We start from the raw sequence: 19128 nt of genomic DNA, 5'->3' as shown, positions 1-19128 counted from the left end.
AGGCAACAAAGCAAGACACCATCTCTAAAAATAATAATAATAAAATAAAAAGAAAAACCTAACATTTGGGTTTTGACATCTTCTTCTCTTTGTTTTGTTTTGCTTTTATCTGAGTCTGCTTGCTAGGAAAGGTTTCGACATCTTAAGTGACATGCTTCATGGCAGTCAGGCAGTACTTGCTCAAGGACGGAATGTAGGCATCTCTACTTGCAGTTCTGTATTTCAGACAATAGGCAAAGCTCCTACTGTAAGAGGTTCCCAAGCTATGAAAATCTATCATATTCCAAGTAGAATCACTAATATTTAAAGCTAGAATGAAAGAGAGCATCTGACCCTAATTCTTCATTTTAGAGATGACAAGACTGAGACTCAGCCAAAATTCAGTGACCTACTTAAAATTCACCAGAACTTTAGTTGTTTTTGTGATTAGTCATATTTTTTAATTTTCAAAAATTTGAGATATAACTCACATACTATAAAATTTACCTTTTTAAAGTGCACATTTCAATAATTTTAGTATATTCACAAAGTTGTACAACCATCACCACTATCTAATTTCAGAATATTATCACCATCCGCAAAAGCAGTGCTGTGCCCATTAGCAGTCACTCCGTATTCCCCCTCCCTCTAGCTCCTGGCAGTCACCAATCTACTTTCTGTCTCTATGGATTTGTCTGTTCTGGACATTTCACATAAATGGAATCATACAATATGTGGCCTTTTGTGTCGGCTTCTTTTACTTAGCATAATATTTTTGAGGCATTTATATATGCTGAGGCATTTATCAGTACTTCATTCCTTTTTATGGCTGGATAATATTCCATTGTTTGGATTTGGCACTTTCCATTTATCCATTCATCAGCTAATGGACATTTGGGTCTTTTACACCTTTTCCACTTTTTGGCTTGATTAGCTATATTTCTTAAAGGTTATATATTATCTGGTTTGCAAAAGAAATATAGTAACACACATACTAATAGACACACACATATATGCATATATGTGTGTCCTGATTCTCCTGGAAGGAGGGGGGAAAATCAGAAAACTACACTCTATAAACAGTAAGTTCAAAATTATTGATTTTGAAGTAAGGTCACCACCTTACTTCCCATTCTCACAATCTTTTTTAGGAATTCCAAATAAGGAAAAGTATCAAAAGTAATATTTTAGCTATTCTCAGTGATATTAGGTGATTCAGGAAATGCTGAAATACAGAGGTTGAGTTAATTTGCATTTCATAGGGTGGTTTGGTGGATATGTGCACCATACTTTAAGTCTCAGCAAAAAAAGATAAAGGGTTAACTAAGTCAGCAAGTTTTGATTTTTTTTTCAAACAAATATGTTGTAATGGTGGTTTCAGGTTATAAATGTGTAAATTCACAGCTTAATCAAGTTGCTGCATCTCAGTTCATACATTATTCTTTTATATTTCAAATAGTTCCTATAATTTTTCCTGAGGCCAAAATTTACAGAATATTTAATCCAACATAAGCCAACTCTTTAACTATTTTGCACCCTTCTATGTATGGTTTCCATTTCTGTTTCCTTCTTAGAATTGGGAGTCCATTGTGGACATGGGGTTCCATTCTGGGCCTGAGCAGTATAGCACATCTTATGCCTCATCCCTCACTTGTAAAGAGATGATGCTTCGTTGCTGTTGTGCCTGCAGCACTCATTCTTCAAGTGCTTATTGTAAATTGAAGTGCAGCCTGGTGTGGGAGCCAAGCCTGTGGACAAACCTGCCCTCAAGGGGAAGCAGGACTTTCTGGAAGCAAGCAGATGAATAAAAAGGCCTTGGAGTGAAGACCTGCCTGCAAAAAAATGCAGGTATTGGGCAACAGGACTTCTGGCCTTGCTAATCATTTCTTTTATCCAGATAGCACTTGAGTTCTCTATGTGCCAGGCTCCGTATCAAAGCCGTTTGTAAAGATGAGTTAAGGTTAAGCCCCTTAAAGCCCACTTTAAGGATTTACAATCCTGGCTGGGCACGGTGGCTCACTCCTGTAATCCTAACACTTTGAGAGGCCGAGGTGGGCGGATCACAAGGTCAAGAGATGGAGACCAGCCTGGCCAATGTGGTGAAACCCTGTCTCCACTAAAAATACAAAAATTAGCTGGGTGTGGTGGTACTCACCTGTAGTCCTAGCTACTCAGGAGGCTGAGGCAGGAGAATCGCTTGAATTCGGGGGGTGGAGGTTGCAGTGAGCTGAGATCGTGCCACTGTACTCCAGCCTGGCAACAGAGCAAGACTCCGTCTCAAAAAAAAAAAAAAAAAAAATTAAAATCAAAATTTAAAAAAAAAAGTCACAAGTGATATTTAGTCCAAGTTTCTACACCAGGCATCACAAGTGACACCATCAAAATATTCCAATTCTGTCTTAATGGAGTATATATGAAAAGAAGGAAAAATACAGAAGACCATGGACTGCATTTTCTCATTAGCTTGATTATTATTTCAGAAAGAGACTAACAGCTGGTATAGAGATTCATTTAGCCTCATTTCACACAAATTATGAACACTTGGAGCAGGAAATATTGTTGTGTAACAATGAGTTCTAGCAATAGTAATATTTTTAAGTAATTGAATAATCACATCTATTTATGAATCTAGGACTCCAAACCTTTCATCTTCGATAGCTCTTCAAGCTAATACAAGCATGAGGGCTTCAGAATAACCTGATATTTTTACCAACGTAGCAGACCAAAGAAAATGTTTAAAAATTTTTAAGTTTGCTTCCCAGCACTTTGGGAGGCCGAGGCGGGTGGATCACGAGGTCAAGAGATCGAGACCATCCTGGCTAACACGGTGAAACCCTATCTCTACTCAACATATAAAAAAAATTAGCCAGGCGTTGTGGCGGGCGCCTGTAGTCTCAGCTACTCGGGAGACTGAGGCAGGAGAATGGCGTGAACCCGGGAGGCAGAGTTTGCAGTGAGCCAAGATTGCGCCACTGTACTCCAGCCTGGGCCACAGAGCGAGACTCCGTTTCAAAAAAAAAAAAAAAGATTTTAAGTTTGCTTTCCCAACCTATTCTTTTTTTTCTTTTTTCTTTTTTTTTTTTTTTTTTTTTTGAGAGAGAGTCTCGGTTTGTCACCGAGGCTGGAGTGCAGTGGCACGATCTCGGCTCACTGCAACCTCTGCCTTCTGGGTTCAAGCAATTCTTCTACCTCAGCCTACCGAGCAGCTGGGATTACAGGCACCCGCCACCACATCCAGCTAATTTTTGTGTTTTTAGTAGAGACGGGGGTTTCACCATGTTGGCCAGGCTAGTCTCAAACCCCTGACCTCAGGTGATCCGCCACCTTGGCCTCCCAAATTGTTGGGATTACGGGTGTAAGCCACTGCACTTGGCCAAATCTATTCTTTTTAAAAATCAATACTGGCTGGGCACGGTGGCTCATACCTGTAATCCCAGCACTTTGGGATGCTGAGGCGGGCGGATCCCGAGGTCAGGAGTTCGAGAGCAGCCTGGCCAAAATAGTGAAACCCTGTCTGTACAAAAATTAGCCGAGCATGGTGGCATGTGCCTGTAGTCCCAGCTACTTGGGAGGCTGAGTCAGGAGAATTGCTTGAACCCGGGAGGCAGAGGTTGTGGTGAGCCGAGATCATGCCACTGCACTCCAGCCTAGGCAACAGAGCGAGACTCCGTCTCAAAAAATAAAAAATAAAAAATACTATCTCACAGGTAGTATTCATTTTACTTGTTCAAAAAGGCAACAGTTTTATGAAACTTTTTTGTTAGAACCTGCCTCTGTCTTTGATACCAATCTCTTGTTAGACAATTCCTATTGCGTAATAACACCACTTTGTTTCACTCTCCATTAGCTACTGACTGACCACACCATAGAAGAGACAGGAAGCAATACCTCTTGTTTAAGCTCCACTTAACGCTTCAAGATCTAATGAAGGATTTTGAACAAAAACAAAAGCACAGCACAATTACACAGTTAAACCTCCAATGACTTTCAGATAGAAATTGTATCATGGAAACGGTTAACTAAAACCAAATATTAAGACTTATACAGGGAATAAAGGTAGTAACTTATTCTGTAATTGTGACTTTGTACTACATTTTATTATTTTTTCAGCACGTCTTTAAAATAACTTTTCTAATGAAAATTAGTATATCTACTATTTAGTAGGCAAGCGATGTGAAGGGAATTTGATCCACAATGACAGTCTTACTCATTCTGTTCTCACTCGTGAACCAAATGTGCAAATTGTTCCTTGCCACCATTCCATATTCCCCACACCCACCCCTTGCAGCATTAAACCGCCAAACACCACCCAGGGACGGATTTCCTATTTCGTCATTTAAACACATTATCTTGTTCCCTTACTATCTTGCCAAACTGGTTTCCCTCCACTTACATTTCTGAGACATGATGTAGCAAGATAACAAGTCTAGACTGTTTGTATAAATAGATAGTTGGGTCCTAAAGTTGGAGAAAAGGACCAAAAGCTAATAGTCCTCTTTTGTTTTATTTTCAGTGCACTGCCTAAACCACTCAGTAATCCCAAAGAGCTTGTCCAGTTACAAAGCATTTCTTTGTGTATGTGTGATGTGTGTGTGTGTGTTGTTGTTATTGTTGTTGTTGTTTAGAGACAGGGCTCACTCTGTTCCTCACACTGGAGTGCAGTGGCAAGATCATAGCTCCCTGGGCTCAAGCAATCCCCCCGCCTCGGCCTCCCAAAGTGCTGGATTACAGGCACAAGCCATGGCACCTGGCTCTCTGTGTTTCAAAGGGCGCTCATTTTATAGTATCGTACATCAGCTCTTCAACGAGTGTGAGGCAAAAGACTAACAGTTTAGGAAAGAAAATGAGACTGCCATCTTCAATTGAGAACTAGCCTTTGCCTAACTTATCAACTAGAAAACAAGGTTAATTCAGTGAAGATCAACGGAATCACTAGAGTGTGTTCACATGTACAATGAAGGTGGAGCTCTTGTAGTTAAGATGTCGAGTGAATGACCCAGAAAGAGGGTGTGGGTGAACAGGAGTCCTCTAGATTCGTTTCAGAGGATTTCTTTCAATCTCATCGGAGTTGTAGAAATGGGAAAGTCTCCACCCATGCCTCAAATATGCCCATCCATGAACGCTGCAGAATTTTATGTTTTTAAATGTCAGGCATTTGGTCACTGATTTACAGAGTAATGTTTATCTGGAAATGACTCTCAAGACCAGTTTGGTGGGTAACGAGGAATAAAAGGTGATGTTATCTCAAAAGTCTGCCATTTAGTGACCTGCCCTAATTACAGTTATTTAGGTCAATGTGTCCACACTTCAGCATCCTCCCAAATAGAGGATGTTGATTACGTGTCCTCAGAAGGCTGTTTGTTGTAATTGACATTGACTTCGGTAAAATGTAGACAGCAACTGTTGGGAAACAAATGGGAAAACTAGATGGGTAGCACCATGCTTGGGGTAATTCCCGGGTAATGATTTGGCAGTGAGAGGAGGGACCACAAGACAGTAATAAGAACAATGGTAAAATGGGCATAAAAGGTGAACATTCCCAGAATACTGTTTTTCATTCTTTTTTCACTATAAATCTTTTTGTTGATAACTACAGCGTTGAGGGGAGGCTTACTTAGATTTAACCTTCTCAAAATTGCTGGAACCAGGATGAATGTTCCTAGTCAAAGCACAAACTTAGCTACCTCTCCCCTGATTCTAAGAAAAAAGTCTCCTTCTAACAGCCCCAGGAACTTACTGCAAATTCCAAGCTTTGTCTTTCATCTCTCTACTCTTGGGGCTCTGGGTAGTGCCACATCTGGTGGTGGTTTTGTGTGAAAGGAAATAATATATATAAATAATTTCCTGTTTGGTCATTTAAACCTATCCCTGTGCTGGACAGAATTTGACCCACTTCACTCAATAGCAGTGTCTTGTGACTGAAGTGCCCGTTATTTACAACTGCTGGTCGGCCGGAGTCAATTGAGTACTTTCGCACTAGCCCGAAAGCCACTCAGGCCCCCTATTCTGACCCTTACTGTTTTCATTTACACAAACAGTTGTTAATCGCTTCACTGAAGGCTATGATTTATTTCTTTAGAGCCTAGAATTATTTTTGACAAGAAACTCACTGTCTAGTAAATATTGTCATTATTATCACACTATTATCGTCTTCTTCTCTTTCTCATTTTTTGAAGCTGGATTTCTTTTTCTTTTTAAGAGATGGGATCTCACTGTGTTGCCCAAGCTGAACTTGAACTCCTAGGCTTAAGCCATGCTCTCACCTCAGCTTCCTGAGTAGCTGGGACTATGGGCTAGTGCCATCACACCTGGCAGAGGCAGATTTTATTTTATTCCGGAAAAAAAAAAAAATGCTGAGCTTTGGCTGGGTGCAGTGGCTCACGCCTGTAATCCCAACACTTTGGGAGGCTGAAGTGGGAGGACTGCCCGAGGCCAAGAGTTGGAGACCAGCCTGAGCAATATATTGAGATTAATAATTTTTTTTTTTTAATTAGCCAGGCATGGTGGCTTTAGACTGTAGTTGCAGCTACTTTGGAAGCTGAGGTAGAAGGATTACTTGAGCCCAGGAGGTTTAGCCTGCAGTGAGCTGTGATCTTGCCACTGCACTCCACCCTGGGTGACAGAGTTGAGACCCTGTTTCAAAAACAAGTAAATAAATTAACTAATGAAAACTGAGCTTTATAATGTATTGTATAATGACTAACATATAGTTTTTTAATGCCACTAATAAAACTAGAAATATTTAATACTTTGGGGCTTGTTTTCTTTTTAGACAGAGTCTCACTCTGTCACTCAGGCTGGAGTGCAGTGGCACTATTAGGTTGATGCAAAAGTAATTGCGGTCTTGGCAGTTACCTTTAATGGTTCACTGTAACCTCAAACCCCTGGGCTCAAGGAACCCTCCCACCTCAGTCTCCCAAGTAGCTAGGACTACAGGTGCATGCCAACATGCCCGGGTAATTTTTTAAAATTACTTTTTGTAGAAACAGGATCTTGCTATATTGCCCAGGCTGGTCTCGACTCCTGGCCTCAAGCAATCCTCCTGCCTCAGTCTCCCAAAGCACTGGGATTACAGGGGTGAGCCACTGTGCCAGCCACTACTTGCTTTTTACTCTAATCCCTTAAACTAATTTCAATTTATTCTTCCTTAGACATAATAAAAATGTATGGATAATTCATTTTAGTTTGGATCTCCTGAGGTGTTTTTGAGAAAACAGAGACAAATATTTACAGCATCACAATATGTTTGCCCAGGGCAGATGTGGGCAAACTGTGGCACTCTAGGCAAAGACAGCCAGTGACCTGTTTGTGTACAGGGGTTTTTATGTTTTTAAAAGGCTGTGGAACAGAAAAACAAAACAAAAACAAAGAATATAACATAGAGACTATATGTGTCTGACAAATTTTTGAAATTTACTGTCTGGCCCTTTATAGAAAAAGTTTGCTGATCCCTGGCTCAGGCTAGCATCATGTGTTAAAATGTCAAGCCTTGTATTTAGAGCAGCTGGTATCTCTTTGAACTTTATTTTATTTATTTATTTATTTTTTGGAGATAGAGTTTTGCTCTTGTTGCCCAGGCTGGAGTGCAATGGTGCAATCTCAGCTCACTGCAACCTCCGCCTCTTGGGTTCAAGCAATTCTCCTGCCTCAGCCTCCTGAGAACTGGGATTACAGGCATTCGTCGCCACACCCGGCTAATTATTTGTATTTTTAGTAGAGATGGGGTTTCTCCATGTTGGTCAGGCTGGTCACGAACTCCTGACCTCAGGTGATCTGCCTGCCTCGGCCTCCCAACGTGCTGGGATTACAGGTGTGAGCCACTGCGCCCGGCCCTCTTTGAACTTTAGACATAAATTTGGGCACTGCCTGCTGAATTGAGGTAAATTATATTGATTACAGTTTACTATTTTAGTCTATTAGATATTGCCACTATTTATATACTCTTCTAGTAGTTCTCACTTCTGGCTGCATTTTAAAATCACCTGGGGAGCTTTAAAATATTCTTGCCTAGGCCCCTGTACCAGAAATCCTGATGTAATTGATCTGAAGGGGGGCCTGGGCATAGGTATTTCTTACATGCTATTCAGGTGATTCTAATGTGCAGCCAGGTCTGAGAACCATCACAATATGTTTGGTTCACCACTCACAGGTCTATTTGTGGATGGGCAATTAGCCCATATTCATAGGCAGGATTTTTTGTGTTTCGTTCGTTTGTTTCTTTGTTTTTTGAGACGGAGTTTCGCCCTTGTTGCCCAGGCTGGAGTGCAATGGTGCCATCTCGGCTCACTGCAACCTCCGCCTCCCAGATTCAAGCCATTCTCCTGCCTCAGCCTCCTGAGTAGCTGGGATTACAGGCATGCACCACCATGCCAGGCTAATTTTGTATTTTTAGTAGAGACAGGGTTTCTCCAGGTTGGTGAGGCTGGTCTCGAACTCCGACCTCAGGTGATCCACCCACCTCCGCCTCCCAAAGTGCTGGGATTACAGGCATGAGCCACTGCGCCCGGCCCATAGGCAGTTTTTATTCACATTTTTATTAGAAATTCAATAGAGATGCGTTATACAAATTGTTCTTTAATTTCAAGGCAGAAGTGTTGCTTAGGGAAATTTTAACTGAGACTATTTTCAAATGGGAAGAGCATATGAAACAGATAATACAGAGCACAGAGAAACAGAATATGAAAGATAGGAACTGAGAGGAGCGTGCTGAAAAAAAAAAAAGAAAAAGAAAAAGAAAGAAACCACTCAGAATTTCAATACACAAATCACTGAGTAGATGTCTTGCTATCTGTGTGAGTGTATCTGTTTTCAAAAGTGCTGTTAACATAAACAGAGCAGTAAATCTGGGGCACCATGCTTTTTTTTTTCAAAGTTGTTAAGAAGAATTATATCAGTCTGCAGGTGTCACACGCAGTTACTCAGAATCAGAAAGAAGGCTGATCGGGGGTTAGAAGATCTCCATCTATCTATCTTTTTGCAACCAACCACGTCCAGGCTGTTTATTTAATACTTCCTCTTGCTAATGAAGGTACTGGTTGGGGATGGGTCGAGCTTTCCCATCTCGGCATAAGACTGCAAGATTTGAATGTGCCCTGGTGTCGGCTTCACTGACCACAGCAGGTACCCCAGGCAAGAATCTGAGCAGTTATAACAGGTAACAACAATAGAGTGTGCATCCAACTTCGGACACTTCTCCTTCCAGTTTATTTCCTTTTCCCCGCATGTACCAATGTGTTCTTTTCTCTCTTCTTTTTATATTTTTCCAAACCAGCAAGTGCGGAGGCAAGACACATCAAAGCAGAGATGGGAAGTGAAAGAGCTCTCGTACTGGACAGATTAGCAAGCAATGTGGCAAAACGAAAAAGCTCAATGCCTCAGAAATTCATTGGTAAGAATACAAACCTTTTTCCTGCTGCTGTTAGCAGATAGTTTGAATGAAATAACATAGGATGCTTGCTACACAAGTCCCTTCCTAACTTAACCTCTGTTAAAATAATTAGTTTTTCATTGCGTACTTTTATTCTTCGTGGTTCATTTTGATAGCTCTAGAAAATGGAATAAAAGATATTAACTAAAGCATCATCATGACAGAAGACCAGAGTATTTGATATATAATTTCCTAAATGGACGTGATGTTTAAAATCCTGTTCCTTCCTCTTTACTCTGAATGACATATGTTGCATGAGAGAGTTTATGTAATTTATACCAGTAAGATGTTCAAGATAGCATTTTTGTAATCTTTTGTAATTATATTTTACAAGTTGGTTCGTTAGCATGCTCAAACTTTTTTCATGCTCTAAAACATATTGCCATATTTTCTTGAATTTGATTGAGAATTGGCTTTCAGGGAAAGTGGTTGGGCAAACATAGATTTATATAACAAGGTTTGATTTAATCATTTGTCTTACTGGAGTTAATTTTTATGCCATTGGTTTTCACATTGTCAAAAAATACAGCAGGATGAGATGGCTACGAAATAATTATGTTCATGAAGTGTTAGGACCTCCAAATGGCAGAGATATTTTGCTGAACTCTCCCAGATGTTTACATAAATGTGACCATGATATTTAAAATAGATTTGTATTTGTGAAGTAGACGACTGAAATTGAATATATCCGTTTTGCTATAAATTGAAAGTTGGTGATATTGAACAAAAATAGTTACCACATGAAAATAGACCTCCCTCAACATCAGTAATATTTTAGAAACCTGTCTCAGTCTCTTTTTCCAAAGCTGCTTGTAGCTGTTGATTTTTTATTTCAGTCCTTTTGTATTTATTCTTCTCAATAGCTCTTACAGATAGTAAGTTGCTTGCCTAATCTGACTAAATTTGATTCTGGTATAGATAATGTTTTTACAAGCAAACATTCTATGTGAATTATAGAGGTATATTGAAAGAACACAAATATTTCAAAATTACCTAATTTGGTATTTCTGCCTATTTATTTTATTTTGACTAGCTGAAAGGTTTTTGTGCACTTTTAGTCACTTTAAGAATAAATTGTGTCAGAGTAAAGTTGGTGTATTGCAGTTGAGGGAGATCCCCTCCTCCTTGCTGTCCTCCCTCCCCTTGGTGAAAGATGTCAGGGGAGCATGTAGTGACTTCCATTTAGAGTTTAGGCACAGTAAACAAATGGTGAGTTTAAGACATTATCTAAAACATTGCCCATGTATCTTTTGGGCTTTACTTATGTGAAGAGGTTCTGACTGGAGTACAAAAAAAGCTTGCCTCATTATTCTGAGTGTATTTGAATTTGGAGAAAGTTGTGGGTTTTGTTTGTTTGTTTTGAGATGGGGTCTCACTCTTCGGCCTAGGCTGGTGTACAGTGGTGCAATCATAGCCTCGAACCCCTGGGCTCAAGAAATCCTCCCACCCCAGCCTCCCAAGTAGCTGGAACTATGGGCACGCACCACCAGGCTCAGCTAATTTTTAAACTTTTTGTGGAGATGGAGTCTCTTTATGTTACCCAGGCTGGTCTGGAGTAAGTTTTGACTCTAGAAATGACTGAAGCCGACATGAGGAGGGACATCACAGGGAGAGCTGGGCAAGAAAAAAATGTAAAGCAACTTAATTTCTTTTTTTGTTGTTGTTGTTGTTGTTGTTGTGACAGAGTTTCACTCTTGTTGCCCAGGCTAGAGTACAATGGCACAATCTTGGCTCACGGCAACCTCTGCCTCCTGAGTTCAAGTGATTTTCCTGCCTCAGCCTCCCAAGTAGCTGGGATTACAGGCATGCACCACCATGCCCAGCTAATTTTGTATTTTTAGTAGAGACGGGGTTTCTCCATGTTGTTCAGGCTGGTCTTGAACTCCTGACATCAGGTGATCCGCCCACCTCCGCCTCCCAAAGTGCTGGGATTACAGGCATGAGTCACCGCTCCTGGCCACGACTTAATTTCAATCCAGTTGTGGTCAATGCATTTTGGTCTAAGAGAACTAAGTTTGAGAGACAGTCCCTAATATTTACAGTTGCCCCAAACCTATAGTTTAACTAAAGCCCTACTTAACATAATCCAAGTTGCTTTGGTATTTCATGGGTTCAAAAATACAGCATGCTTCCTATGTGCAAATTCATGCCATTTTTCCTGCTGCCTCGGGGATCTGTTTCGTTTGTTTGCTACTATTGCAACCCAGAGGATTTTCACTTCACCACTTCCAGACTTGTGAGAGATGCTGATCTTGTAGGTGCTGATTTCTCTCATCTTCTGAACCATCGCATTCTCTCTGTGCTGGAGTCAGAAACCTAGGAGAGTTAGCTCTTGATTGAGCTGAAGTAGCAACTTCGGGGCTTCAGGGCCCAGAATAACCGGGGGAATTTTTTTTTTTTTTTTTTTGTAAATTGTGGTGTAGTGCAATAAGGAGAGTACTGGATTAGAAGCTAAAAGACCCAGGTTCTGATCCTAGCTCTGTCATTTCTTAACTGTGTGTTTAGACAAATCACGTAACCTTTCTGGGGCTCTCTTTACTCATCTGTGAAATGAGGAGACTGAATAGGTGATGAAGTGACCAGGAAGGTTACTCCCATGTACAAGTCTGTGAGATTAATTAGAAAAATAAAAGGCAGCAACTATTGATACCACTGTGTGTTTAGAAAGCCCATGTGTGTAACTTCAGATAACCTTTTTCTCAAGGCAATACAGATATGGTGTATATGCTATACACCATATCCTAGGTTTTTAGGGTCTTTTTTTGTTTTTTTTTAGGAAGATGGTATAAATCTGAGAATCTAAAACACAGTTGCATTAGCCCGACATTCATCTGTTTTACTTAGGGCAGTACTACTTGTTCATTCACTCTTTCGTCCATTCATTCATCATACAGAAGGTTAAGAGTTCCTGTCGTATATATGGTATTCTTGTTCTTGGGCACTGTTCTAATCTTCTTGCATTAACTTGTATCCTAAACTTTTGTTTGAAAGGTTTTTTAAAAATAAAAATAAACCCCTTAAATTATTTAACTGAATAAACCTTTGTGATAGAAAATAGTAATGTCAGCGGAGGGAAAAATGAACATTATCTGTGACACTGTGCAGTGTATTAGATGAAGTGATGTAAAACGTGGGGCTACTGTTTTCTCTCCATCTCCCCTTGCCTCGCCTCACCTCTCCTCTCCTGTCCTCTTCCCTCTCCTTCCCTCCCCTCCTCTTCCCTACTCTCCTCCTCTCCTCCTCTTCTCTCCTTTCTCCTATATTTCCTCTCCAAGGCACTGTTTTTTGAAGATTCAGCTGCCAGAGTAATGGCAATGGGTAAGGTGTGAAGGAAGAATGAGTCATTCCCTTTAATCCTTGCTGACAGTTGCACAGCACTCAGACCAGCCTTGACTTCCCTGACCTCTTGAACTGTGAGGGTAAAGGTGAAATTAGACCATCAGGTCAGCCCGCTTCTATCTCAGGCAGGCTGGAGATAATTACCAGTAGAGAACACTTTGCATCCATTAGAGATGAACTGGGGAAGAGGGACAGATTGGATCAAGTCTAAATGTATTTTGAGACACAAACATGCTCTCAAGTCAGAGAAAAATAATTTTTTTTTCTAATTATCCAAGAAATTTTGTATGGCTTTGTTTCAAATGGGAAAAAAAGTGGACACACGTCCATCAGGAATCACCATCTTTACACTGTCAGAATAATTATGTTTAAGTTGTTGTTTTCAAAGGACAAGAAGACATTCCTTTGCACATACTGTCCTTTAGGGGATTTCCTTTCTCTGAATCTTGTTCTCCTGTTATAAACTTGTTTGACTACACTTCAAACTAGGCCATCCTCAAATACTTGGCTCAAAATGGATTTCTCTCTTGGATGGAGAAGAAAAATGACTACATTTCTGCATATTTCTCCTGATTTTTATTCTTTCCCAAAAAAACAGATGTTATTCAGACCAAAGTGGTTACCATAGCATCTCCTTATTTTAAAAGTTTTATGTATTACTTTATTAAAGGAAGTTTTCATATCGAAAACATGAAAAAAAGATCTCACTCACCTGTGGTAAACATGTTAATGAGGTTTTGACACTTCAACAAACCATCGGATCTCCCTGTGAAGTAACTAATGAGAAATTGCCTGCTTTGGTTAACAGCAACAGGAAGCAGTTTTAATACCTGTTTCTAAGAGAAAAAAAAGTATTTTTCCAACCCCTTCCCAAAGGCCTGATGTCCATAATCCTGTAAGCATTATAACGTCATAGTATTTTAGGGATATTAGGAACCACCAGTGAGGCTCTTCCATGGAAGGAAGGAGGATCAGAGAGGTGGAGTGACACAGCTGCAGGTGACAGAGTAGCGCCAGACCTCGGCCTATAAGGCACTGCAGTCCAGGCCCTTCCTTCCCCAGGAGGTGACCAAGAGCAGTGCATGTCATGTGGGGGGCTTTGGACAGCGAGGAGTCTGGTCATTGAAAGTTGGTGGGAGAGGCCAGGTGCAGTGGCTTACACCTGTAATTCCCCACTTTGGGAGGCCAAAGCAGGTGGATCACTTGAGGTCAGGAGTTCAAGACCAGCCTGGCCAATATGGTAAAACCCTGTCTCTACTAAAAATACATAAATTAGCCAGGTGTGGTGGTAGGTGCCTATAATCCCAGCTGTTTGGGAAGCTGAGGCACAAGAATCGCTTGAACCCAGGAGGCAGAAGTTGCAGTAAGCTAAGATCGCATCAGCCTGGGCAACAGAGCAAGACTCTGTTTCAAAAACAAAAAAAAAAAAATTGATAGAAAAAACCCCTTGAAGAAGGGCCATTGTTCTCCCTCAAGGGTGATCCTCTTTAGAAAAGAACAGTCTTCCCTGGTGACTCCATGAGAACAGATGACATCCACACAGCACTTCCCAGTGTCTCACAGAGGACAAGACTTCTGCAGCGACCAAATGTGGTCTCCAGCTCAGCTTTCCCCAGCGCCACCCCCACAGCTCTCTCTGTTCTTTCCTCCTTCCTGTTTCTTCTTGTTCTCTGGCTCCCCTCTGTTTTCCACCTCCTGCAAGAAGTGTTAGTTTCACTTAGGTTGAGATCAGAGCCATGATGATGATTGGATATTCCATTTTCCTGCCCTTTTTGTTCATTTGCTTTTGGATGTGTGCTGATAGTAAGAGTGAGGGAGAACACTTGTGGGAAATTATATGACGCAGCAGCAAACACATTTAAGTGACCTGAAGAACTTTAAGACTTAAAGCCTGAATCTTTCACCTTACCGCATCATGGTGATTATAAATACTGGATTTCTGTTATTTTTCTAAAGGTTCGATCATTTTGCCCACCTCTTCAAAAAACCTTTCAATGGCTGCCAATGGAATCAAATCCAAACCATTCAGTCAGGCCTTCTGAGCCCTCCACAATCCGTCTCCAACTTACCTCTTCTAATTTTATCATTTCAGTCCACCAGTCCTTTGCTTCAGCCACAGTGAACTCCTCCTCCCTCTTCTGTGTAATATCTCACTCCTGTCTGAATGCCCTCCCTCATGTCTGCCCTTAAAATACACATTGTAGGCCAGGCACAGTGGCTCATGGCTGTAATCCCAGAACTTTAGGAGACTAAGGCGGGAGGATCACTTGAGCTCAGGAGTTTGAGACCAGCCCAAGTAACATAGTGAAACTCTGTCTCTGAAAAAAAAAAAAAAAAAATCAAAAAATTAGCCAGGCATGGTGGCATGGGCCTGTGGTCCCAGCTACTTGGTGGGCTGAGGTGGGAGTATCGCTTGAGCTCAGGAGGTTGAGGCTGCAGTGAGCTGTGATCACGCCACTGCAATCCCACCTGGGCAACAGAGTGAGACCCTGTCTCAAAAAAAAAAAAAAAAAGCACACATTGTCCACATTCCCATACCCCTGTGTTCTCTCTCTGCTCCATCCTCCCTCTGCACTCCAGTAAAGTTTACTAGTCTGCTTCTTCTTATAGATATGACTGTCTCCACCACCGTCACTACCACCACCTCTGATTTCAAGGAGACTTTAAAGAATAGATGAATCTTTGCCCCATATTAAGTGTGGCATATTTGAGAAGTAGTTCAGTTTTCTCTTTCCACTCTCTTGGCTACTCTATGTTTTGTTCTAGCACGTAGCATTAAGGATACTGATTTGTCATGAAATGGTGTAAATGCTGCATCTCCTCTGTTGGATTGCAATTTTGTTGTATTCCTCAAATCACCCAACATGGTGCTAAGCAAATAATGAGAATAGAGTGCTCACACATGCCTGGCACTGTTAAACACCTTATAGACATCATAACAACTCTGCGCAGCACATACTTCTTGAATGCATGTGCTGGTTCATGTGGAAAAAAGCAGTTGCTGCCACTAAGCCCCATTTCTCTCTGCTATGGGAACCGTTGCAGCAGAAAACTTAAAGTCACTGCTGCTGGTGGGGCTGTGCAGCCACGGGCAAGGTAGCAGCCATGTTAACAGCAGTTAACACTCAAACATATACTGGGATATGTGGGCTCTTGGATTACATCCTGGTTCTCTGTTCACCAACTGAGCAATCTTGGAAAGTGAATCAGCCTGTTTGTGCTTATGTTCTTCATCTAAGAGATGATAATTCGTACCTTAAAAGGTATCATACAAAAATTAGCCAGGCACATGCCTGTAGTCGCAGCTACTTGGGAGGCTGAGGCAGGAGAATCACTTGAACCCGGGAGACAGAGGTTGCAGTGAGTCGAGATTGCACCATTGCACTCCAGCCTGGGTGACAGAGCAAGACCCTGTCTCAAAAAAAAAAAAAAAAAGGTATCAACCCCTAACAGGCTGGTAAAATGAGACAGTATGCAAAGTATCTAGGATGGCAAGGTAGATACAGCAAGGGCTCAATAAATAGTACTTATCATTATTGGGATTATTGTATATAAGGCATAGTGCAAGGTACTGTGAAATATAAAGACCGGAAGTAAACATATTAGGGTGGTGGGTCTTCCCCCTCAACCCTGCAGACAGCGTTCTGAATCCACTTGTTCAGTTAAGGGCCCCTTTAGCTCTAGCCTGTGATTCTGTACTTCCAAGTTGGCACTTAGAAGCCAACAACCATATGTCCTCACCACATTGCATCAGTTCGGGTCAGGTGGTTTCTTAGTTTAGAGTTAATAAAGCCAAGATATGAGAGACTGACACCCTTAAAAGGAACCACAGGTAGGGAATGGCCCACCCAGGCAACCTTAGTTTCTAAACTTAGGACTTGCTGTTGCCGTGTGTATTTTTGTTGGAAGAAGACCTCTAATTCAGCCTGAAGCTGGTATCATGAATCATTCAAAGGCGTGGTGTGATTTTGACTAGAAGCTGGACCAGATGCTCTGTGCAGGTTTGGAAGCAGTTACACTTTTGTGGTTTGACTAACCTTTTTTATGAGTGTGTTACTAAAGAAACGTGAGCTGTTGGCTTTTCAATTACTGTAGTTTACCCTTTCTGAGTTTCATACACATTGAGTCATCGTGTCTACAGGTGACTGATAATCATCTGCACTGCTCAAGTTACCGTAACTCGGAGACGAGGGGATCTGATGATTGCAAGTTGCATGCACGTGAACATCTGAGGCTGCCCCGTCTCCTTAACAATGAACAATGGTCTGTGTTAACTACAGAATTTAGTCACGTATTTCCACTCATCCAGGGGTTTATTTTCCTCTTAATGTTTTGCCTTTTACAATTTTAGCACTCAGCTGTTTTCGGACATATGCTGCAGGTGGTATAGATTATGAAATTGCAGGCCTCGTTAAATAAAGCAAACCCTTGGGAGAAAGGATAAAATCAGAGTTTGCGATAGGCCTACCCCACCCAGAAACCTTCTGGAGCCTGTTAGGTGAAAAGAGAAGAAGTTTCTCAAGGACCCCTGGTATTTAGGGAGTTGAATAGAGACGGCCACACTGGAAAATAACCAATAAACTTAAAAAGGCCAAGAAACCGAAGTTCATCATTTCTGTGTCACATTCTAGGGAAGGAATGTCTGTGACCTTAGCTGGCTTTCATGTTCTCAGTCTTCCAGATGGCCTTGACCAAAGATATATCCAATCTGGAAACTGAAAATAAAAACCATTGATTGCTTTGGCCAAGGTCTACTCTGCTGTTGCTTCTCATTGAGTTTCCAAGACAGGGTGTTTTTCTTTGCATAATTTTTTTTGCTCTCAGGTATTTATCTGGAAACTATCAGGTTGGCCTTAAGGTCAGCTGCTTTCGGGGATGCAAAGACAAATTCATCTCATGGGAATAGATCTTTTAGCTGGTTCTTTTGGCTCCAATTTCTCACTGTTCTGGTCCGTCTTACACATTGCTGTTACGTTAACCACAGCCTGCCTTTCTCAAGGGCAGGTAGCCTTGGCTTTTTGTTCAGATTCACACCCTGCAGTGGGCCATTCAGAATGCCCACCATTCGGTCTTACCGTGCATTATCTTTTTTCAGTGTTTCCCCATTTTCAGTGTTTCCCCAAATGTAGGATACAAATTGCCAGCAGGCACACGGGGCGCTTAAAACCTGGGTCCACACAGCAGGACAATTATTTTCTTTCCAGTTGTCTTTCAGTCTCACAGTATACTAAGGAGAAAAATTTAGACTTAATTTGATGCCAGTTGTCTTTAACACTAATCTCACACTTGGTAATCTCTGTTTCTAACAAAGGGGGAAGGGATCTTAGTCTCCAAGTACTCACAGTAGTATCCGATCAAAATTTAATGAAATGCTGTCTTTCATTGTCTTCATTTTTCATAGTTATCTTCTACTTGTGGAAAGTGATTCTGGTTTTCCGTTTATGTTAGTGATATAAAGTTTCCTTAAAAACCACATTTATTTTAGAAAAAAAAAAAGAAAGAAAATGTGAGCCAAATCAAACAAAGAAAAAAACCCAGGCATTTACCAAGTGTTTTCCATGTGGCAGACCCTGTTCTAAGTGCTTTCCAGTGACCCTGTGAGGTACATACGATTATCTTCACTTTACATGAGGACATGGAACACAGACAGGTTAAGTGATTTGCCCAGGGTCACACAACTGGTGACCAATGGAGCCAGCATCAAACCCAGCCCATCTGACAGCAGAGTTTGTTCTCTCAACCACCACACTGCCCTGGTGTGTGGATATTGCAGAATGTGAAGGAAGAGCGAAGCCTGAGAAATACTGTACTTCATACTTCTTGATCACATTTCAGCCAGACTCGCTTACTGCACGTCCTGTGTAGTCCCACCTCTCTGCCTTCATTCCTGCACTCCCCCTCAACTAGGATGCCCTCTCCCCCTTCTCTGAAAATCTAAATTCTTCCAGTTCATCAAGACCCTTCTCAAAATTTAGATTTTCCAAGAATGTTTTCCCTTCCCCAAGTACTTCTGAAGTTTCTGCATTCCCTTAATGCCTAAATACAATTTATACCAAATTGTCTTGCCTGTGCCTGTATGTTACCTTATTATTCTTTTTACAGAACACATGTTACTTCCCTGCCTAAATGCCTCAAATGTGAACATTTAGAATAAAAAGACCTCCATAGAGCAAAGCAGTCCTTTTACAACTTTTTTTTTTTTTTTTTTTTTTTTTGAGACAAGATCTCACCCTGCCACCCAGGCTGGAGAGCAATGGCATGATCTCGGCTCATTGCAACCTCCACCTCCCAGGCTCAGGTGATCCTCCCACCTCAGCCTCCTGAGTAGCTGGGACTACAGGTGCTTGGCTAATTTTTGTACTTTTTTGTAGAGACGGGGTTTC

General features: G+C 41.3%; 1 protein-coding gene and 1 long non-coding RNA gene across 3 annotated transcripts in view; one reads left to right on the top strand and one right to left on the bottom strand.

The window, feature by feature from the left end:
* IKZF3 (IKAROS family zinc finger 3) overlaps nt 1–19128 on the top strand; it is a 96477-nt gene that overhangs the window by 73047 nt on the left and 4302 nt on the right. Inside the window, exons 1-2 of one of the 2 annotated variants that reach the window (XM_065531504.2) lie at nt 8896–9133; nt 9251–9367. In XM_065531504.2, coding sequence (XP_065387576.1) covers nt 9283–9367 — 85 coding nt within the window. In that variant the 5' untranslated portion in view covers nt 8896–9133; nt 9251–9282. Of the gene's footprint in view, nt 1–8895; nt 9134–9250; nt 9368–19128 lie in introns of those variants that run through there. The other variant, XM_005584044.5, reaches the window with a different exon arrangement.
* On the bottom strand, nt 17761–18278 carry LOC135967697 (uncharacterized). The gene is made up of 2 exons (XR_010581867.2): nt 18088–18278; nt 17761–17972 (listed from the first exon to the last, which is right to left on the bottom strand). It is a non-coding gene; the product is annotated as an uncharacterized lncRNA (long non-coding RNA).

The sequence above is a fragment of the Macaca fascicularis genome, chromosome 16 (genome assembly GCF_037993035.2).
Source record: "Macaca fascicularis isolate 582-1 chromosome 16, T2T-MFA8v1.1".
Classification (NCBI taxonomy): Eukaryota; Metazoa; Chordata; class Mammalia; order Primates; family Cercopithecidae; genus Macaca; species Macaca fascicularis.
This window is presented reverse-complemented; position numbering and strand designations above follow the sequence as displayed.